Genomic DNA, 24,189 nt, shown 5'->3' with positions numbered 1-24,189 from the left:
CTACGGTACATTACACCGGCCTCTAGATGGGGATGACATCACTACGGTACATTACACCGGCCTCTAGATGGGTATGACATCACTACGGTACATTACACCGGCCTCTGGATGGGGATGACATCACTATGGTACAATGCACTGGCCGCTAGATGTGGATGACATCACTACGGTACATTACACCGGCCACTAGATGGGTATGACATCATTATGGTACATTATACCGGCCTCTAGATGGGGATGACATCACTACGGTACATTACACCGGCCACTAGATGGGGATGACATCACTATGGTACATCATACCGGCCTCTAGATGGGGATGACATCACTACGGTACATTACACCGGCCTCTAGATGGGGATGACATCACTATGGTACAATACACCGGCCTCTAGATGGGGATGACATCACTACGGTACATTACACCGGCCGCTAGATGGGGATGACATCACTACGGGACAATACACCGGCCGCTAGATGGGGATGACATCACTACGGTACAATACACCGGCCTCTAGATGGGGATGACATCACTATGGTACATTATACCGGCCTCTAGATGGGGATGACATCACTACGGTACATTACACCGGCCACTAGATGGGGATGACATCACTATGGTACATTATACCGGCCTCTAGATGGGGATGACATCACTATGGTACAATACACCGGCCTCTAGATGGGGATGACATCACTACGGTACATTACACCGGCCGCTAGATGGGGATGACATCACTACGGTACAATACACCGGCCGCTAGATGGGGATGACATCACTACGGTACAATACACCGGCCTCTAGATGGGTATGACATCACTACGGTACATTACACCGGCCTCTAGATGGGGATGACATCACTATGGTACATTATACCGGCCTCTAGATGGGGATGACATCACTACGGTACAATACACCGGCCGCTAGATGGGGATGACATCACTATTGTACATTACACACCATGTATTGTGTGGGGTCAGTTGAGTTACAATGGGGGAAATTTACTAAGATGAATTCGTAAAAAATAGGTGTATTCGTAGGCAGAAATACACCTATCTTTTACACATTCGTGTTTTCGGGATTTACTATCCCGAAAATACGGCAATTCGTACACCTATGGATGGGACATTCGTATTTGTATTTACAAATACGAATGTCTACACCATCGATACGACATGGATACGACAGGAATCACCATTCAAAAGAATGGTGGTTCCTGATTTACTAAGCGGCCGTATTGAAAATATGGCCGCTAATTGGCGTGAAACGGCCGCGAATACGACAGGAAAATACACTTTATTTTCCTGTCGTATTTGGCAGAAGCCTGCACGGATCAGTCAGATCCGTGCAGGCTGCAATGTGTAAAAAAAATAGAGAAATAAATAACACCCCCCCCCCCTCCCGACAAATAGGGGTTCCCCGATTTTTAACAACCAGCCACAGGCTCCAGGTCGGGGGCTGGTTCCCAAAATACGGGGTGAAAAAATGAGTATTATAAGAACCAGGCCCAACCAGCCAGCAGGGTAATGCCACAGCCGGGGGAGACTTTTTATACAATTCCCCCCGGCCAAAGCATTAACCCCCTGACCGGTCAGCATGGCCAGGGGCCCTGGGGGAGTGGGGACCCCCCCCCAATAAAGGGGTCCCCCCGATCCAGGACTTACCTGACCAGGCTGAAGCCTGATGCTGTCCCCGGTGGTCCTGGAGCGGTGGCCACCGGGCTGATTTGAGTGTAAAAAATAGAATAAAAAACTATTGTTTTTTACTGTGGAACTATGAGTCCCAGCAAGCCTCCCCCGCAAGCTGGGACTTGGAGAACCACAAGTCCCAGCATGCGGGGCATTAAAGGGCCTGCTGGCACTTGTAGTTCTACAGTAAAATAAATAGTTAAATAAACACACACTGACAACACAGAAAAATGAAAGTTTAATACATACATTACACACACATACTGATACTTACCTATCTTGAGCCCGTAGGTCGGTCCCGGGGTCCGGGGCTCCAGGGCTGCTGAGTCGGTGATCTGGGGCTCCACCGCATCTGCCGCCGGTACCCGCTTACGGACTGAGAGGCGCAGAGATGTTTCATCTTCCGCGCCTCTCCTCTGAATGATTCTATTGGCCGCCTAGCGGCCAATCAGGAGGCGACTTTCTCGGCCTGGTCAGGTAAGTCCTGGAGGGGGGGACCCCTTTATTGGGGGGGTCCCCACTCCCCCAGGGCCCCTGGCCAGGCTGACTGGTCGGTCGGGTGAATGTCCCCCGGCTGTGACATTACCCTGCTGGCTGGTTTGGCCTTGGGCTGGTTCTTAAAATACGGGGGACCCCTATTAATTTTGTCCCCCGTATTTTGGGAACCAGCCCCGGACCTGGAGCCTGGGGCTGGTTTTAAAAAATCAGGGAACCCCTATTTGTCGGGTTTCCTGATTATTTATTACCGGCCCCAGCTCTTTCGGCCTGGTGCTGGTTACGGCTGTGGGGGGGACCCCACGCTGGTTTTTTATTTATTTATTTTTCTATTTTTTTTTACACCTTGCAGCCTGCACGGATCTGACTGATATGATGGATCTGACTGATATGATGGATCTGACTGATATGATGGATCTGACTGATATGATGGATTTGATTGATATGATGGATCTGACTGATATGATGGATCTGACTGATCCGTGCAGACTGCCTGTAGGAATTCGTATTAGCGGCCGTATATACGGCCAGCTAATATGAATTAATACGACATTGGAGGATTACAATCAGTCGTATTTGACTGCTTCTAAATTCCCCTCCGGAACACGACTTTGTATACGGCTGAAACAGCCGTATGCAGCCGTAGGGGAAATACTAATACGTAATTTTAGGTTTTCCATTTTAGTATATTTCCCCCAATATGTCCGGTTCCAGCATCTCCTAAATCTATTGTGGTCTCCAAATGAGGCACTATGCAGGGTGTCCATACACCATTCCCGGTACTGGGCATGGCCGCTATCACCTGGGACTGGAATCTCTGCTTCTTGCAGGATCGGCGGATGCTCGGAGACCCGGGTATATTGGACTGGTCTGGTGGAATCCTTGATGTCTCGGAGCAGGAGATGCTGGTGGACATGTCCCTCACAGATGACTACAAGTATGGATACATGGGTAAGTAGTGACAGAGATGTAAATTACTGTGGAGGACTCTGCAAAATAATACAGCGGACACAGGGGGTTACCAGTGACCAGTGTATTGCCCTGATGTGATGGCTTTGTTCTCAGCTGGTCTGGCTCCAAGATCTGCAGGGATGACCCCCTAACTGCTCTGTAGCTCTCCCGCTACCAGGTCACTCCCCCCGGTACCCGGCCAGCCCCCAGTACCCAATCTCCCAGTACCAGGCCAATCCCCCAGTACCCGGCCTCCCAGTACCAGGCCAATCCCCCAGTACCCGGCCTCCCAGTACCAGGCCAATCCCCCAGTACCCGGCCTCCCAGTACCAGGCCAATCCCCCAGTACCCAACCTGACCTCCCAGTACCAGGCCAATCCCCCGATAACCAACCTCACAACACCAGGGCAATCCCCCAATACCCGACCTCCCAGTACCAGGCCAATCCCCCAGTACCCGGCATCACAGTACCAGGCCAATCCCCCGATACCTAACCTCACAATTTCAGGGCAATCCCCCAGTACCCGGCCTCACAGTACCAGGCCAATCCCCCACGACCCGGCCTCCCAGTACCAGGTCAATCCCCCAGTACCCGGCCTCCCAGTACCAGGCCAATCCCCCGATAACCAACCTCACAACACCAGGGCAATCCCCCAATACCCGACCTCCCAGTACCCGGCCAATCCCCCAGTACCCGGCATCACAGTACCAGGCCAATCCCCTGATACCTAACCTCACAATTTCAGGGCAATCCCCCAGTACCCGGCCTCCCAGTACCCGGCCAATCCCCCAGTACCCAGCTTTCCCAGTACCAGGCCAATCCCCCGATACCTAACCTCACAATACCAGGCCAATCCCCCAGTACCCGGCCTCACAGTACCAGGCCAATCCCCCAGTACCCGGCCTCACAGTACCAGGCCAATCCCCCGATACCCGACCTCACAATACCAGGGCAATCCCCAGATACCCGACCTCCCAGTACCAGGCCAATCCCCCAATACCCGACCTCCCAGTTCCTGACCAATCCCCCAGTACCCGACCTCTCAGTACCAGGCCAATCCCTCCATTCCCAGCCTTGCAGTACCTGGCCTCCAACCCCACAAAACCTCTTCTCTACCCTCAGTCAGCTATGAGTGGATCCCCGAGAACAGCCACTCCTGCACACGCTTTCTTATGTTATGTTTGCCCCCAGCCTGGTAAATATCCTGGCCCTCAGTACTTTGCACCTTGGCTACTGTGTCGGTGAGGGAGGCAGGGTGCTATGTGAGAGGTATAGACACGTGGCTGGGAAGATGACTCCCAGAGGCCGGAGCGGAGTACACATAGAATATACAGTAATCTGTGACATCCTGCAGGTTACTCGGTGACAATGCTCCGCAGCGCTGATGGGTTGTACTGCGTGGCTGGTGCCCCCAGGTATCAGTACGTTGGACTTGTGACTGTCCTGCGTGAGATCCCAGGTGGACCAGGATGGGAAAAGACAGATTATCTTCAAGGAGTCCAGGTGAGAACAGGACCAGGTTAGAGAGAATGCACAGGTGAGGCTGCAAAGTGCACCTGGGGCTATTGTGCAAAAGTCAGTGCATGCGGTGCTGATGGTGACGTGGCTTGTACTGTGTACATGGAACTGATGGTTACGTGGCCTGTACTGTGTACATGAGACTGATGGTGACGTGGCCTCTACTGTGTACATGGTGCTGATGGTGACATGGCCTGTAGTGTGTACATGGGACTGATGGTGACGTGGCCTGTACTGTGTACATGGGACTGATGGTGACCTGGCCTGTAGTGTGTACATGGTGCTGATGGTGACGTGGCCTGTAGTGTGTACATGGGACTGATGGTGATGTGGCCTGTAGTGTGTACATGGGACTGATGGTGACGTGGCCTGTACTGTGTACAAGAGACTGATGGTGATGTGGCCTGTACTGTGTACATGGAACTGATGGTTACGTGGCCTGTACTGTGTACATGGTGCTGATGGTGACATGGCCTGTAGTGTGTACATGGGACTGATGGTGACGTGGCCTGTAATGTGTACAAGAGACTGATGGTAACGTGGCCTGTACTGCCTGTACTGTGTACATGGGACTGATGGTGACGTGGCCTGTACTGTGTACATGGGACTGATGGTGACGTGGCCTGTACTGTGTACATGGGACTGATGGGGACGTGGCCTGTAATGTGTGCATGAGACTGATGGTGACGTGGCCTGTACTGTGTACATGGGACTGATGGTGACGTGGCCTGTAGTGTGTACATGGGACTGATGGTGACGTGGCCTGTAATGTGTGCATGAGACTGATGGTGACGTGGCCTGTAGTGTGTACATGGTGCTAATGGTGACGTGGCCTGTAGTGTGTACATGGGACTGATGGTGATGTGGCCTGTAGTGTGTACATGGGACTGATGGTGACGTGGCCTATACTGTGTACAAGAGACTGATGGTGATGTGGCCTGTACTGTGTACATGGGACTGATGGTGACATGGCCTGTAATGTGTACATGGTGCTGATGGTGACGTGGCCTGTAGTGTGTACATTGGACTGATGGTGATGTGGCCTGTAGTGTGTACATGGGACTGATGGTGACGTGGCCTGTACTGTGTACAAGAGACTGATGGTGATGTGGCCTGTACTGTGCACATGGAACTGATGGTTAGGTGGCCTGTACTGTGTACATGGTGCTGATGGTGACATGGCCTGTAGTGTGTACATGGGACTGATGGTGACGTGGCCTGTAATGTGTACAAGAGACTGATGGTGACGTGGCCTGTACTGTGTACATGGGACTGATAGTGACGTGGCCTGTACTGTGTACATGGGACTGATGGTGACGTGGCCTGTACTGTGTACATGGAACTGATGGTGACATGGCCTGTACTGTGTACATGGGACTGATGGTGACGTGGCCTGTACTGTGTACATGGGACTGATGGTGACGTGGCCTGTACTGTGTACATGGAACTGATGGTGACGTGGCCTGTACTGTGTACATGGAACTGATGGTGACGTGGCCTGTACTGTGTACATGGAACTGATGGTGACGTGGCCTGTAGTGTGTACATGAGACTGATGGTGACGTGGCCTGTCCTGTGTACATGAGACTGATGGTGACGTGGCCTGTAATGTGTACAAGAGACTGATGGTAACGTGACCTGTACTGTGTACATGGGACTGATGGTGACTGGCCTGTAGTGTGTACATGCGACTGATGGTGGCGTGGCCTGTAGTGTGTACATGGGACTGATGGTGACGTGGCCTGTAGTGTGTACATGGGACTGATGGTGACGTGGCCTGTAGTGTGTGCATGGGACTGATGGTGACGTGGCCTGTAGTGTGCATGTGATGATGAGGTGGCCTGTAGTGTGTGCGTGTTACTGATGGTGACATGGCCTGTAGTGTGTGCATGGTACTGATGGTGACGTCGTCTATAGTGTGTACGTGGTAATGATGGTGACGTGGCCTGTTGTGTGTACATGAGACTGATGGTGACATGGCCTGTAATGTGTACATGAGACTGATGGTGACGTGGCCTGTACTGTGTACATGAGACTGATGGTGACATGGCCTGTAATGTGTACATGGGACTGATGGTGACGTGACCTGTACTGTGTACATGAGACTGATGGTGACATGGCCTGTAATGTGTACATGGGACTGATGGTGACGTGGCCTGTACTGTGTACATGGCGCTGATGGTGACATGGCCTGTACTGTGTACATGGCGCTGATGGTGACGTGGCCTGTAATGTGTACATGGGACTGATGGTGACGTGGCCTGTACTGTGTACATGGCGCTGATGGTGACATGGCCTGTACTGTGTACATGAGACTGATGGTGACGTGGCCTGTACTGTGTACATGAGACTGATGGTGACATGGCCTGTAATGTGTACATGAGACTGATGGTGACGTGGCCTGTACTGTGTACATGAGACTGATGGTGACATGGCCTGTAATGTGTACATGGGACTGATGGTGACGTGGCCTGTAGTGTGTACATGGGACTGATGGTGACATGGCCTGTAGTGTGTACATGGCGCTGATGGTGACATGGCCTGTACTGTGTACATGGCGCTGATGGTGACGTGGCCTGTAATGTGTACATGGGACTGATGGTGACGTGGCCTGTACTGTGTACATGGCGCTGATGGTGACATGGCCTGTACTGTGTACATGAGACTGATGGTGACGTGGCCTGTACTGTGTACATGAGACTGATGGTGACATGGCCTGTAATGTGTACATGAGACTGATGGTGACGTGGCCTGTACTGTGTACATGGTACTGATGGTGACGTGGCCTGCAGTGTGTACATGGTGCTGATGGTGACGTGGCCTGTACTGTGTACATGAGACTGATGGTGACATGGCCTGTAATGTGTACATGGGACTGATGGTGACGTGGCCTGTAGTGTGTACATGGGACTGATGGTGACGTGGCCTGTACTGTGTACATGAGACTGATGGTGACATGGCCTGTAATGTGTACATGGGACTGATGGTGACGTGGCCTGTAGTGTGTACATGGGACTGATGGTGACGTGGCCTGTAGTGTGTACATGGCGCTGATGGTGACGTGGCCTGTACTGTGTACATGAGACTGATGGTGACGTGGCCTGTACTGTGTACATGAGACTGATGGTGACGTGGCCTGTACTGTGTACATGAGACTGATGGTGACGTGGCCTGTAGTGTGTACATGGGACTGATGGTGACGTGGCCTGTACTGTGTACATGGCGCTGATGGTGACATGGCCTGTACTGTGTACATGAGACTGATGGTGACGTGGCCTGTACTGTGTACATGAGACTGATGGTGACGTGGCCTGTAATGTGTACATGAGACTGATGGTGACGTGGCCTGTACTGTGTACATGAGACTGATGGTGACATGGCCTGTAATGTGTACATGGTACTGATGGTGACGTGGCCTGCAGTGTGTACATGGTGCTGATGGTGACGTGGCCTGTACTGTGTACATGAGACTGATGGTGACATGGCCTGTAATGTGTACATGGGACTGATGGTGATGTGGCCTGTAGTGTGTACATGGGACTGATGGTGACGTGGCCTGTACTGTGTACATGGTGCTGATGGTGACGTGGCCTGTAGTGTGTACATGGGACTGATGGTGATGTGGCCTGTACTGTGTACATGAGACTGATGGTGACATGGCCTGTAATGTGTACATGAGACTGATGGTGACGTGGCCTGTACTGTGTACATGAGACTGATGGTGACATGGCCTGTAATGTGTACATGGTACTGATGGTGACGTGGCCTGCAGTGTGTACATGGTGCTGATGGTGACGTGGCCTGTAGTGTGTACATGGGACTGATGGTGACATGGCCTGTACTGTGTACATGAGACTGATGGTGACGTGGCCTGTACTGTGTACATGAGACTGATGGTGACATGGCCTGTAATGTGTACATGGGACTGATGGTGATGTGGCCTGTAGTGTGTACATGGGACTGATGGTGACATGGCCTGTAATGTGTACATGGGACTGATGGTGACGTGGCCTGTAGTGTGTACATGGCGCTGATGGTGACATGGCCTGTACTGTGTACATGGCGCTGATGGTGACGTGGCCTGTAATGTGTACATGGGACTGATGGTGACGTGGCCTGTACTGTGTACATGGCGCTGATGGTGACATGGCCTGTACTGTGTACATGAGACTGATGGTGACGTGGCCTGTACTGTGTACATGAGACTGATGGTGACATGGCCTGTAATGTGTACATGAGACTGATGGTGACGTGGCCTGTACTGTGTACATGAGACTGATGGTGACGTGGCCTGTAATGTGTACATGGGACTGATGGTGACGTGGCCTGTAGTGTGTACATGGGACTGATGGTGACATGGCCTGTAGTGTGTACATGGCGCTGATGGTGACATGGCCTGTACTGTGTACATGGCGCTGATGGTGACGTGGCCTGTAATGTGTACATGGGACTGATGGTGACGTGGCCTGTACTGTGTACATGAGACTGATGGTGACATGGCCTGTAATGTGTACATGAGACTGATGGTGACGTGGCCTGTACTGTGTACATGGGACTGATGGTGACGTGGCCTGTACTGTGTACATGGCGCTGATGGTGACATGGCCTGTACTGTGTACATGAGACTGATGGTGACGTGGCCTGTACTGTGTACATGAGACTGATGGTGACATGGCCTGTAATGTGTACATGAGACTGATGGTGACGTGGCCTGTACTGTGTACATGAGACTGATGGTGACATGGCCTGTAATGTGTACATGGTACTGATGGTGACGTGGCCTGTAGTGTGTACATGGTGCTGATGGTGACGTGGCCTGTACTGTGTACATGAGACTGATGGTGACATGGCCTGTAATGTGTACATGGGACTGATGGTGACGTGGCCTGTAGTGTGTACATGGGACTGATGGTGACATGGCCTGTAATGTGTACATGGGACTGATGGTGACGTGGCCTGTACTGTATGCGTGGTGCTAATGATGATGTGGCCTGTACGGTGTACACAGTACTGATGATGACGTGGCCTGTAGCATGTACATGGTACTGATTTTGACGTGGCCTGTACTGTGGCTTTCTCAGGTTGGCTCTTACTTTGGCTCGGAGATCACGGCCCCTGATCTGGATCAGGATGGACTCTCGGATCTGGTCATGGTTTCTGCTCCACATCACTATGATGTGAAATGGTCTGGACAGGTGCAGGTGTACGGCATTGAGCAGGTGAGGACAGGTGTGAGCGAGAGGTGCAGTCTGCTACACCTGTACATCAGAGTAACAGTCTGTCGCTTGTAGGGACACCTTGTGCCCAGGGTCACTCTGCACGGGGAGCCGGGTCACCTTCATTCTCACTTTGGAGCTGCAGTCTCAACGCTTGGAGACCTGGATGGAGATGGGTTCAACGAGGTTGCCGTGGGAGCACCATATGAGATGGATGGGAGAGGAGCCGTGTATATATACAGAGGGGAGCCTGCGGGACTGCCAGCTACCTACAGCCAGGTAATATGTGGCCAGCAAGGGGGAGGAGCATAAAGATGTACTACACGGGGCAAGCCAGAGAGACAGATACTGGCAGTGTGGGGGATGGGTTGGAGAGACCGGCTACTGAGAGAGGCCGGAAACTGAGAGAGAGGCTGGAGTGGCTAGATAAGGAGAGAGAGGCTGAAGCAGCCGGATAGTGAGAGAGAGAGGCCAAAGAGGCCGGATAGTGAGATAGAGAGGCCAATAGAGGTCTGATAGTGAGATAGAGAGGCCAAAGAGGCCGAATAGTGAGAGAGAGAGGCCAAAGAGGCCAGATAGTAAGAGAGTGAGGCCAAAGAGGCCGAATAGTGAGAGGGAGAGGCCAAAGAGGCCAGATAGTAAGAGAGTGAGGCCAAAGAGGCCGGATAGTGAGAGAGAGAGGCCAAAGAGGCCGGATAGTGAGATAGGGAGGCCAAAGAGGCCGAATAGTGAGAGAGAGGCCAAAGAGGCCGAATAGTGAGAGAGAGAGGCCAAAGATGACGGATATGGAAAGAGAGACTGGATAGGTTGGATCCGGAGAGAAAGGCCTGACAGCCAGTGGGTTCAGGCGGATGGCGGTCAGGGGGCTCAGGAGGATGACGGGCAGGGGGTTCAGGCGGATGGCGGTCAGGGGGCTCAGGAGGATGACGGGCAGGGGGCTCAGGAGGATGACGGGCAGGGGGCTCAGGAGGATGACGGCCAGTGGGTTCAGGCGGATGGCGGTCAGGGGGCTCAGGAGGATGACGGGCAACGGGCTCAGTAGGATGACGGGCAACGGGCTCAGGAGGATGACGGGCAACGGGCTCAGTGGATGACGGGCAACGGGCTCAGGAGGATGACGGGCAACGGGCTCAGTAGGATGACGGGCAACGGGCTCAGGAGGATGACGGGCAACGGGCTCAGGAGGATGACGGGCAGCGGGCTCAGGAGGATGACGGGCAGGGGGCTCAGGAGGATGACGGGCAGGGGGCTCAGGAGGATGACGGGCAGGGGGCTCAGGAGGATGACGGGCAGGGGGCTCAGGAGGATGACGGGCAGCGGGCTCAGGAGGATGACGGGCAGCGGGCTCAGGAGGATGACGGGCAGCGGGCTCAGGAGGATGACGGGCAGGGGGCTCAGGAGGATGACGGGCAGGGGGCTCAGGAGGATGACGGGCAGGGGGCTCAGGAGGATGACGGGCAGGGGGCTCAGGAGGATGACGGGCAACGGGCTCAGGAGGATGACGGGCAGCGGGTTTAGGAGGATGACGGGCAGCGGGCTCAGGAGGATGACGGGCAGGGGGCTCAGGAGGATGACGGGCAGGGGGCTCAGGAGGATGACGGGCAGGGGGCTCAGGAGGATGATGGGCAACGGGCTCAGGAGGATGACGGGCAACGGGCTCAGGAGGATGACGGGCAGCGGGCTCAGGAGGATGACGGGCAGCGGGCTCAGGAGGATGACGGGCAGGGGGCTCAGGAGGATGACGGGCAGGGGGCTCAGGAGGATGATGGGTACTGGGAAGGTTGCCACAGCATTCATGTTGTCTCTCTCTTTCTCTGTCTCCAGCACATACTGGGCCCCCCAGGGAGCAGAGGATTTGGTGTCTCCATTCATGGCGTCTTGGATATGACGCGGGACGGACTGACGGATATAGCGGTGGGATCTTGGGGTCACGTCACAGTGCACAGGTCATGCCATGTGGCTTTGGAGAGTCCTGATTGTCTCCTATAATTGTTATTACAATAAATGATTTGCTTCGCTCTCCGTGTTGTATGCAGGTCCCGGCCACTGCTCAAAGTACACGTGAATGTGACCACCAGTCCCCAATATATCCCCATCCCCAACCTGGAGGAGAGCGGCTGCGGGAGAGATGGGGTGACCTTACAGGCGTGTGTCACCCACCAAATCCTGACCCCCGGATACACAGGTCATCATATGTAACATACCATATTGATACATGTACCACCTCAATACATAGACATGTGTCTACATGTAGTGTGCACGCTGTGCTGATGATGGGGCCCCTGACTCTCACGCTCATTCTCTGTCTCAGGGGGCCCCTGACTCTCATGCTCATTCTCTGTCTCATGGGGCCCCTGACTCTCATGCTCATTTTCTGTCTCGTAGGGCCCCAGAGTCTCTTGCTCATTCTCTGTCTCATGGGGCCCCAGAGTCTCAAGCTCATCCTCTATCTCAGGGGGCCCCTGACTCTCACGCTCATCCTCTGTCTCATAGGGCCCTTGAATGTTTTGCTGCAGTACATTCTCATTCTCGATTCTGAGCGCACTGGCAGCCGAATGTCCTTCAGGAACAACCAGAGACAGATAAACAAGACAATTACACTCCAAGACCAAAGACATGAGTGCCAGAACCACAGTGTCCTCCTTCAGGTAAGAAGCCAGGAGCGCCAGAGTCACCAGGTCCTTCTCCGTGTAAGACTCCCCCATCAGCCATGAGCGCCAGAGTCACCAGGTCCTTCTCCGTGTAAGACTCCCCCATCAGCCATGAGCGCCAGAGTCACCAGGTCCTTCTCCGTGTAAGACTCCCCCATCAGCCATGAGCGCCAGAGTAACCAGGTCCTTCTCCGTGTAAGACTCCCCCATCAGCCATGAGCGCCAGAGTCACCAGGTCCTTCTGTGTAAGACTCCCCCATCAGCCATGAGCGCCAGAGTCACCAGGTCCTTCTCCGTGTAAGACTCCCCCATCAGCCATGAGTGCCATAGTCACCAGGTCCTTCTCCGTGTAAGACTCCCCCATCAGCCATGAGTGCCATAGTCACCAGGTCCTTCTCTGTGTAAGACTCCCCCATCAGCCATGAGCGCCAGAGTCACCAGGTCCTTCTCCGTGTAAGACTCCCCCATCAGCCATGAGCGCCATAGTCACCAGGTCCTTCTCCGTGTAAGACTCCCCCATCAGCCATGAGTGCCATAGTCACCAGGTCCTTCTCTGTGTAAGACTCCCCCATCAGCCATGAGCGCCATAGTCACCAGGTCCTTCTCCGTGTAAGACTCCCCCATCAGCCATGAGCGCCATAGTCACCAGGTCCTTCTCCGTGTAAGACTCCCCCATCAGCCATGAGCGCCATAGTCACCAGGTCCTTCTCTGTGTAAGACTCCCCCATCAGCCATGAGCGCCAGAGTCACCAGGTCCTTCTCCGTGTAAGACTCCCCCATCAGCCATGAGCACCACAGTCACCAGGTCCTTCTCCATGTAAGACTCCCCCATCAGCCATGAGCGCCATAGTCACCAGGTCCTTTTCTGTGTAAGACTCCCCCATCAGCCATGAGCACCAGAGTCACCAGGTCCTTCTCTGTGTAAGACTCCCCCATCAGCCATGAGCGCCAGAGTCACCAGGTCCTTCTCCGTGTTAGACTCCCCCATCAGCCATGAGTGCCATAGTCACCAGGTCCTTCTCTGTGTAAGACTCCCCCATCAGCCATGAGTGCCATAGTCACCAGGTCCTTCTCTGTGTAAGACTCCCCCATCAGCCATGAGCGCCAGAGTCACCAGGTCCTTCTCGTGTAAGACTCCCCCATCAGCCATGAGCGCCATAGTCACCAGGTCCTTTTCTATGTAAGACTCCCCCATCAGGCATTAGCGCCAGAGTCACTGGGTCCTTCTCCGGGAAAGACACCACTTTTCAACCATGAGCACCATAGTCACCAGGTCCTTTTCTGTGTAAGACTCCCCCATCAGGCATTAGCGTCAGAGTCACCGGGTCCTTCTCCGGGAAAGACACCACTTTTCAACCATGAGCGCCATAGTCACCAGGTCCTTTTCTGTGTAAGACTCCCCCATCAGGCATTAGCGTCAGAGTCACCGGGTCCTTCTCCGGGAAAGACACCGCTTTTCAACCATGAGTGTCAGAGTCACCAGGTCCTTTCCTGGGTAAGACACCCCCGTCAGCCATGAGCATCATAATCACAATGTACTTGTCTGGGTAAAATGCCCCCATCAGCCGTGATCGCCAGAGTCACTATGTCTTCCTTATGTAAAATACCTCTGTTATGGACCCACCTGGTCGCTCCTGCAGATACATCAATCTGAGCAGCTCCGGCCATGACTGGGGTTCACTTTGGACACACGAATCCCCCTCTATGAGGTACGCCGCCACCAGCTAAGCCTGATTTAGCGCTTTCAAATTGCGCAAGGTACGCCTTGCTGCCCCTGACCACTCAATACAGTATAAAAATAGTCTGTAACATTGACTGCTCTCCGTTGGCTTAGGTCCTTTAGAACACAGAATCAGAAACTGGGAATATGTATTATTTACTAGGTGATTCATTCACACCGTCGTAAGGGGCTGCTTAATTTGTGAACGTTTGTAGTGTGGAGGGGAGGGGCCTTTATTGGGGGGATCCCAACTCCCCCAGGGTCCCTGGCCAGGCTGACTGGTCAGTAGGGTGATGTTTTGGCCGTGGTACCTTATATAATAAGCATAGGCGAATCTAGAATTATGGTAATGGGTGGTCCCAGATCCAGACATAACAGCAGGGGGACCTTTGTGTGGCGTAGCCTCACTGCAAAAGGGGGCGTGGCCTCATTGGAAGGAGGCGTGGCATCACAAAAAGGGGTGTGGTATTACACTTTAGACCATACACAGTAATGCCCCTTACACATTTTAGCAAACTCCGTAATACCCATTACACATAAAGCCACACGCCGTAATGCCAATTACACATAAGGCCACACACCATAATGCCCATTACACATTGTGCCACACATCATGATGCCCATTACATACTATATAACAAACCGTAATGCCCATAACATATTTGCCACATAAGTGCTGCTTATCTACGTGCTCATTGCTAGGGGGTTCTTGCTTGATGGCACCATAGTACCCATTACACATGATGCCGCACATCATAGTACCCATTACACATGATGCCGCACACCATAGTACCCATTACACATGATGCCGCACACCATAGTACCCATTACACATGATGCCGCACACCATAGTACCCATTACACATGATGCCGCACACCATAGTACCCATTACACATGATGCCGCACACCATAGTACCCATTACACATGATGCCGCACACCATAGTACCCATTACACATGATGCCGCACACCATAGTACCCATTACACATGATGCCGCGCACCATAGTACCCATTACTCATGATGCCGCACACCATAGTACCCATTACACATGATGCCGCACACCATTGTACCCATTACACATGATGCCGCACACCATAGTACCCATTACACATGATGCCGCACACCATAGTACCCATTACACATGATGCCGCACACCATAGTACCCATTACACATGATGCCGCACACCATAGTACCCATTACACATGATGCCGCACACCATAGTACCCATTACACATGATGCCGCACACCATAGTACCCATTACACATGATGCCGCACACCATAGTACCCATTACACATGATGCTACACACATAATGTCCGTTACACATGATGCTGCACACCATAGTACCCATTACACATGATGCTGCACACATAATGCCCCTTACACATGATGCTGCACACATAATGCCCCTTACACATGATGCTGCACACCGTAATGCCCCTTACACATTAAGTCACACATTATGCGTAATACCCCCATATACCGCCACTTGAAGCGTCCCTTAAGCAATGCCCCCAAAAGTGCCACTTACTGTAAATTTTTATATGAGCCTTCGCTGCTGCAAGGAGAGATGGAGAGCGGTGCAGCTGCTTCTATGGGGAGAGGAGCAGAGCGCAGCGCAGAGCATGCTCCCACTCCCCTCCTGGTGTCCCCTCTAGCCGAGTGGACATTGAAAATATTGGGCGCGCTGTTGTTGTGCATGACGTCGGGGGAGCACGCCGGGTGCCGGCACCACATGATTAAGGGGGGGGGGGGGCTGCGGTGAAAGCAGGGAGAAGAATTGGAGCGGAAGCTGCAGGGGTGACAGTAATTGACAGCTGGGCAGAGAGCAGGGGGCTGCCCGGCTGTATTCAGAGCACTGCAGGTCACGGCTGTTTGAAATAATACCCCTTTCACATAAGAACATGCAGGGATTTACCTGGAAATATGGTCCCAGGATCATGCAGGGACATTCCCAGGCTGACCCCTTATACACCAGTCTAGTCCCTGCATTTTCTGGTGTGAGGGGGAGAGACAACCACTCCCCCCCCCCACCTTTTAACCAACCAGCTATATCTTCGGAACCAACTGACCCATTTACATGAGACCAGTATCATATTGAAGAACTTTTGAGTTTGCTTCGAATGATTTTGGTCCCGTGAAACTGGGCTGTTTGGTTCCAGAGAAATCTGCCCTCAAAGAATATAAACAGTCATCAAATTACATTTAAGAAATGAAAAAAAAAAACGGTTTAACCTCAATATCCCTGGAACCAATTAACCCATATGGATTTGGGTTCGACTGAGATCAACCTCGAGCTTCAGTGATGCCGAAGGGGGAACTGGCAGCCGTTGAACTGGGTGGGGGTCGGAATTAGCGGGTCCCATGTTATCCTATAGGGAAAACGTTCCAGCTTTGCCTGACAGTATCTTCGGTTCCCAGGGGGCTAGAGACACGGGGCTGGGCTTGTTGGAAAGCCCCATCTCTCAGCTACAAAATGGGATAATGTGTGGTCCGGTGCACCCCCAGACCACCCCCTAGATTCGCCTATGATAATAAGTGTCCCCCGGCTGTGGCATTACCGTGCTGGCTGGTTTGGCCTGGGGCTGGTTCTTAAAATACGGGGGACCCCTAGTCAATTTGTCCCCCGTATTTTGGGAACCAGCCCCGGACCTGGTGCCTGGGGCTGGTTTTAAAAAATCAGGGAACCCCAATTTGTCGGGTTTCCTGATTTTCTATCACTGACTCTCTGTCTCATGCGGTGTCTCTAGTTATCTCCCATTCACCTGTGGTCTCTACCATTATATTCCTATCCCCTGCAGTCTCTCTCATTATCTTCCTTTCCCCAGCACTTTCTTCCACTATATCCTGGTGTTCCCAGAATCCTACCTGTTTCTGACCTTCCGTTCCAATAACTGCCTTCTGGACACACAACTGTCTCCCAGTCATTGGAATTGGAGGGGCCACTGCAGGATGGTAGAGCCCAGTTTTTTCATTCTGTAAATAAAGCAACCCCAAAAGTGTGTACACATAGGACCTTATTCAGATCTGAGCTCAGTACAAATTTGTTTGGAAAATGTGCAAAACCATGTGCACTGCAGGTGGGGCAGATGTAACAGGTGCAGATAGAGTTAGATTTGTGTGTGCATACTTCAACCCAAGGGCCACTTGGTTGTGGATGCCCCCTAGGCCGAAAGTTGCCAACCAGCCCCTGGTCACAGGGTCCTCCTCCAGGCAGGGCAGCCGAGAGGAATGCCGGGCCCCGGTAAAATTTGGGGGTGTGGCCTAAGTGTGGGAGGTGTGGCCACCTCCCGCGCTTAGGCCACGTCCCCAAAATGTTTACGGGGGGGTGCAAGAAAACATTAAAAACTCTAAACTCAGCAGCAGCAGCAGCAGCAGCAGCACACACCTACAGCAGGTGCTGTGCTGACAGTAGGCTCAGCATTGGCTCTCACGCTGTCAGTGAGACACTCATGCTGAGCCTGCTGTCACCACAGCACATGCTGTTGAAGTGTGTGCTGCTGTTGCTGTCCGGGAGGGGTCGGACCAGGGTCCCTTCTGGGCCCCTCTAGCAAGCCCGGGCCTGGGTAATTAGTACCTGCTCCCCCCCCCCCCTCTCGGCTGCCCTGCCTCCGTACCATGCCACCTGTCCGTCATCACTGGGGGTGTGGGGGAGGTTAGAATGAATCTGAGGGGGTGGGGGAGGAGAGAGATAAACTGAGGGTGTAGGGGAGGGGTTAGTTAGGATTAGGGGCAAAGTAAAATGACCAGAAAACAGGACGGGCTGTCCCTGTACCCTGGTTTGAGGACACGGCAGAGATGCTTAGAGCTGCAATAAGCATAATGGTACAAATAGAGAATGGAAGACAGGAGAGAAGGATAGGTCTTCACAGTCCCATGTGGAGAGTCTGAGGGGGGAAATCGTAAAAAATAGGGGTATTTGTATACAGAAATGCACCTACTGTATTTATGAATTCCTATTTTCAGTATTTACTATCCCGACAATATGTAAATTGGTATTCATGGCACATTCATACTTGTATTTACAAATACGAATGTATACGCCATCGATAGTAAATTAGGAATCATTCTTTTGAATAATGGTGATTCCTATTCGTATTCTAGGAGGCCTGTATTCTCAATATAACCACTAATTGCCGGTAACGACGCCTGGAAAATACAATTCCTTTTCCTGGCGTATTTGGCAGAAGCCTGCACGGATCTAAAGAAGAAAAATAAAGTAGCGCTTGCCAATGAGGAAAATCAATATAAAAATTTATTACACATAATTATAACAATAAATAAATTAATATGATAAGGAAATACACAATAAAATATATGAATAAAAGCTCAAGCCCTCAGTGAATGCCACTTATTGTGGGATGTTAATGGGATCCGTCCTATATGTGCCGTGGAGTTGGTAACTTAATAGGGACCCAATAAAGTTCTTTTTGAACTGAGATGGTATATTGGTCTCCAATTGGAAAAAAGTCAGCGAATTTAGAAGATAGTAATAATTACCACTGTATGTCCCTTGGGAGTCTTGTGTCCATTTAGGACTGCTGAAGAAGCTGTGATCTCCGTGTGGGTTTTTGTGGATTTTTTGTGGTTTTTGTGGATCCACAAAAACCCACACGGAGATCACAGCTTCTTCAGCAGTCCTAAATGGACACAAGACTCCCAAGGGACATACAGTGGTAATTATTACTATCTTCTAAATTCGCTGACTTTTTTCCAATTGGAGACCAATATACCATCTCAGTTCAAAAAGAACTTTATTGGGTCCCTATTAAGTTACCAACTCCACGGCACATATAGGACGGATCCCATTAACATCCCACAATAAGTGGCATTCACTGAGGGCTTGAGCTTTTATTCATATATTTTATTGTGTATTTCCTTATCATATTAATTTATTTATTGTTATAATTATGTGTAATAAATTTTTATATTGATTTTCCTCATTGGCAAGCGCTACTTTATTTTTCTTCTTTGTACCTACCTTTTGGGGACCCACTCAGTCCCTTTTAAGTAGCTGCTGCATTTGACTGACATCCCAAAACAGCGCCCTCTGACCGCCCTAGGGCAGTCCCTTTCTTGTGCCTGCACGGATCTGCCTGCTTCAGTGTAAAAATTAGAAAAATTTAAAAAATGACTGGGGTTCCCCTGATTTTTTTTAAAACCAGCACCAGGCTCAAGGGCCGATCCTGGTTCCCAAAATATGGGGGACAAACGACTAGGGCAGGGGTTCCCAATCTTTTTCTAATCACGGCACCCTAGAGTATCAGAATTTTTCCACGGCACCCCATGGCCCCAAAAAATATATATCATATTAAGTAGATTGTGTTTATATGTGCTTCTTAGGTTTAGTTATGTGGTAAAGAGCAGGATTTGCTTCTGATTGTTCATATTTTAGGATTGGCAGCCACCAGCACTGGTTTTGTCCAGAAATAATTGACCATAAATAATTTGAATTGGTCCTGGACAACCAACCCGAGGCACCCCTGCAAGTGTCCCGAGGCACCCCGGGGAGCCACGGCACACAGTTTGGGAACCACTGGACTAGGGGTTCCCCGTATTTTAAGAACCAGCACCAGGCCCAACAAGCCAGCAGGGTATTTCACAGCCGGGGGACACTTACATACATAGCCCACACATACAGATACTTACCTATCTTTAGCCGTCCATTTGCACGTCCTGAAGAAATCCTTTGGGTACCAGTGGAAGGAAATTATTCTCACCAGATCCTCCGGCGTAGATCGTTCCTCTTCGTTCCATGTAGGCAGCCAGGGGGACTTGGCAAAAAAAACCGCAAAAACCTGAACCAGCGAACTGACAGGAGGAGACGCAGATTGTTTGTTTACATCCTGCGGCTCCTCCTCCCGAATGCCGCTATTGGCCTCCCAGCAGCTCCTGATTGTCCACTAGGCACCATGTCCCCTGGCTGTGACATTACCCTGCTGGATGGTTGAGCCTGGTGCTGGTTTTTAAAATACGGGGGACCCCTAGTCATTTTGTCCCCCGTATTTGGGAACCAGGACCGGCCCTTGGGCCTTGTGCTGGTTTAAAAAAATAAGGGTAACCCCTAGTCAGTTTTTTCCCTGTTTTTTTTTTCTAAACCAGGACCGGCTCTGTGAGCCTGGGGCTGGTTACGGCTGTGGGGGGGGGACCCCACGCCATTTAAAAAATAATAATTTTTTTAACACACTGCAGCCTGCACAGATCTGATCCGTGCAGGCTGCCTATATGAATTTGTATTTATCGGCCGTGTATACGAATTCATACACCATTAGCAAATACAAAGCAGTCATATTTGACTGCTTTGTAAATTCCCCTCTGGAATATGAATTTGCATACTGCTATAACAGCCGTATTTATTTGTATTAAGAATACGAAAAATGGTATTCATATTCTTAGTAAATTTCCCCCTGAGAGTTCCAGTAGTGGAGTGAAAAGAGGATATCAGTTGGCTGATTGCATGGGGAGAGAAAGAGATGAGATCTCTATGTCTGATGTCACTTTCACTGTTTTTTTTTATAGGATTGCTCTCTAGAAGATGTCTCTCCTGTACACATGTCTCTTACTGTCTACCTGGTTCCAGATGTCTCTCAGTGGCTCCTGTCTCCATCAAGCAGTCTGAATGATTCCACTCAGGTATATGTAGCAGTTTCTGCAGAGGAATCTCATTATACCCCCTTATGGGAATCCCTGACAGGAGAGACAGCATCATATGATCACACAGGGTCTTCTTATCTGTACTGGTGTGCACTCATCCATAGCATGCTGCTGTTAGCTGTAAGGGTAATCATTTATGCTAGAAATCTTTAGTTAAACACATTTGTGTAATTAGAGTATCTGGTGTCCATACTGATTTGGCTAAGCTATAATGGTATAGAAATCAGCACATCTGATAAATATGAATTGCATTTGGAATTTATAGCGTAGTGTGAAAAGGAATCCCATACTTTGCTGTACACTGCATGAAAAGAAGTCATTTTCTTTGTTTGTAGCAGGTAGACAGCATACAGGTTCCACAGCTTCACAATTCACAGATCACAGCATACAGGCTTCACAAATGGGTATAACACTCCTAGCGCAGCCCCCACACCCCAATCCTATTACCCAGCCACTAACTGGCATTGGAAACATTGGCCCTCTGCCCTGAACCAATATTTAAGAGCAAACCACAGTTAGCCCAACAATGATTCACATCAGATCTTAGGAAAACTTGGACTGAATGTAATCAGTGCTGCTGCTTCTCCACAATACCTTCATGTGGAACTATAATATCACTGCCACAATAGGCATCCTGTACGCTGTGCTGAGGGAGAAGAAATATCACAGTGACTATATAGCTGCAAACAAGAACCCCTGGGTGAGAGATTCACAAAGTGAGAGATTTGGTCAGAAATCTCCAGGTTTGTTAATGTGGCAATCATTTACACTGATTTCTGACCAAATCTCTCATCCTATTAATCTCAGCCACTATATTGCAGGCAGCAGTGTTAGTTGTGCATGGCAAATCCTACTGTAATCTCCCTGATTCTAGTTTTTAAAAGTAGGCAAGTTTGATCTACATTTCATTATGTACAGCTGCCCAGCATGTGCGGGCTACATGCAGAAGCAGCCATTACCTGGGTAACACCATGCTGCACTGCAGGGGGGCAGATGTAACATGTGCAGGGAGTTAGGTGTGGGAGGGGTGTGTCCTAGCTCAGAGCTACATTGCAGTGTGAGAATAAAGCTGGACAGAATGTGTGGGCTACATACAGAAGCATCCAGTAACTGAGCACCTGGTAACACCATGCTGCACTGCAGGGGGCAGATGTAACATGTGCAGAGAGTTAGGTGTGGGAAGTATGGTCCTAGCTCAGAGCTACATTGCAGTGTGAGATCTCAGTACATTTGAATCTACAGCTGAGCCCCGGTGGCATCACATGTCCCTTCCCAGCTGAGCCCCGGTGGCATCACATGTCCCTTCCCAGCTGAGCCCCGGTGGCTCCACATGTCCCTTCCCAGCTGAGACCCGGTGGCACCACATGTCCCTTCCCAGCTGAGCCCCAGTGACACCACAGGTCTCTTCCCAGCTGAGCCCCGGTGGCACCACATGTCCCTTCCCAGCTGAGCCCCGGTGGCACCACATGTCCCTTCCCAGCTGAGCCCCGGGGGAACCACATGTCCCTTCCCAGCTGAGCCCCAGTGACACCACAAGTCTCTTCCCAGCTGAGCCCCGGTGGCACCACATGTCCCTTCCCAGCTGAGCCCCGGTGGCACCACATGTCCCTTCCCAGCTTAGCCCCCATGACATCACATGTCCCTTCCCAGCTGAGCCCCGGTGGCACCACATGTCCCTTCCCAGCTGATCCCTGGTGGCACCACATGTCCCTTCCCAGCTGAGATCCGGTGGCACCACATGTCCCTTCCCAGCTGAGCCCCGGTGGCACCACATGTCCCTTCCCAGCTGAGATCCGGTGGCACCACATGTCCCATCCCAGCTGAAACCCAGTGGCACCACATGTCCCTTTCCAGCTGAGCCCCGGTGACTCCACATGTCCCTTCCCAGCTGAGACCCGGTGGCACCACATGTCCCTTCCCAGCTGAGACCCGGGGGAACCACATGTCCCTTCCCAGCTGAGCCCCGGTGGCACCACATATCCCTTCCCAGCTGAGCCCCGGTGGCACCACATGTCCCTTCCCAGCTGAGCCCCGGTGGCACCACATGTCCCTTCCCAGCTGATCCCTGGTGGCACCACATGTCCCTTCCCAGCTGAGATCCGGTGGCACCACATGTCCCTTCCCAGCTGAGCCCCGGTGGCACCACATGTCCCTTCCCAGCTGAGATCCGGTGGCACCACATGTCCCATCCCAGCTGAAACCCAGTGGCACCACATGTCCCTTCCCAGCTGATCCCTGGTGGCACCACATGTCCCTTCCCAGCTGAGCCCCGGTGGCACCACATGTCCCTTCCCAGCTGAGCCCCGGTGGCACCACATGTCCCTTCCCAGCTGAGCCCCCGGTGGCACCACATGTCCCTTCCCAGCTGAGATTCGGTGGCACCACATGTCCCTTCCCAGCTGAGATCCGGTGGCACCACATGTCCCTTCCCAGCTGAGATTCGGTGGCACCACATGTCCCTTCCCAGCTGAGATCCAGTGGCACCACGTGTCCCTTTCCAGCTGAGCCCCGGTGGCACCACGTGCCCCTTTCCAGCTGAGCCCCGGTGGCACCACATGTCCCTTCCCAGCTGAGACCCGGTGGCACCACATGTCCCTTTCCAGCTGAGCCCCGGTGGCTCCACATGTCCCTTCCCAGCTGAGACCCGGTGGCACCACATGTCCCTTCCCAGCTGAGACCCGGGGGAACCACATGTCCCTTCCCAGCTGAGCCCCGGTGGCACCACATGTCCCTTCCCAGCTGAGCCCTGGTGGCACCACATGTCCCTTTCCAGCTGAGCCCCGGTGGCACCACATGTCCCTTCCCAGCTGAGATCCGGTGGCACCACATGTCCCTTCCCAGCTGAGACCCAGTGGCACCACATGTCCCTTCCCAGCTGAGCCCCGGTGGCACCACATGTCCCTTCTCAGCTGAGACCCGGTGGCACCACATGTCCCTTCCCAGCTGAGACCCGGGGGAACCACATGTCCCTTCACAGCTGAGCCCCGGTGGCACCACATGTCCCTTCCCAGCTGAGCCCCGGGGGAACCACATGTCCCTTCCCAGCTGAGCCCCGGTGGCACCACATGTCCCTTCCCAGCTTAGCCCCCATGACATCACATGTCCCTTCCCAGCTGAGATCCGGTGGCACCACATGTCCCTTCCCAGCTGAGACCCGGTGGCACCACATGTCCCTTCCCAGCTGATCCTCGGGGGAACCACACGTCCCTTCCCAGCTGAGCCCCGGTGGCACCACATGTCCCTTCCCAGCTGAGCCCCGGTGGCACCACATGTCCCTTCCCAGCTGATCCC

The 24,189-nt window shown here is 52.2% G+C and overlaps 1 protein-coding gene across 1 annotated transcript in view; it reads left to right on the top strand.

Moving 5' to 3' along the window:
• ITGAL (integrin subunit alpha L) overlaps positions 1 to 24,189 on the top strand; it is a 218,150-nt gene that overhangs the window by 102,267 nt on the left and 91,694 nt on the right. The window contains exons 11-18 of the mRNA XM_083152209.1: positions 3,015 to 3,135; positions 4,491 to 4,639; positions 9,736 to 9,873; positions 9,946 to 10,149; positions 11,695 to 11,816; positions 11,907 to 12,055; positions 12,364 to 12,518; positions 20,764 to 20,877. Coding sequence (XP_083008335.1) covers positions 3,015 to 3,135; positions 4,491 to 4,639; positions 9,736 to 9,873; positions 9,946 to 10,149; positions 11,695 to 11,816; positions 11,907 to 12,055; positions 12,364 to 12,518; positions 20,764 to 20,877 — 1,152 coding nt within the window. The remainder of the gene's footprint in view (positions 1 to 3,014; positions 3,136 to 4,490; positions 4,640 to 9,735; positions 9,874 to 9,945; positions 10,150 to 11,694; positions 11,817 to 11,906; positions 12,056 to 12,363; positions 12,519 to 20,763; positions 20,878 to 24,189) is intronic.

This window comes from Crinia signifera, chromosome 7 (genome assembly GCF_055691185.1).
Source record: "Crinia signifera chromosome 7, ASM5569118v1, whole genome shotgun sequence".
NCBI classification, from domain to species: Eukaryota; Metazoa; Chordata; class Amphibia; order Anura; family Myobatrachidae; genus Crinia; species Crinia signifera.
This window is presented reverse-complemented; position numbering and strand designations above follow the sequence as displayed.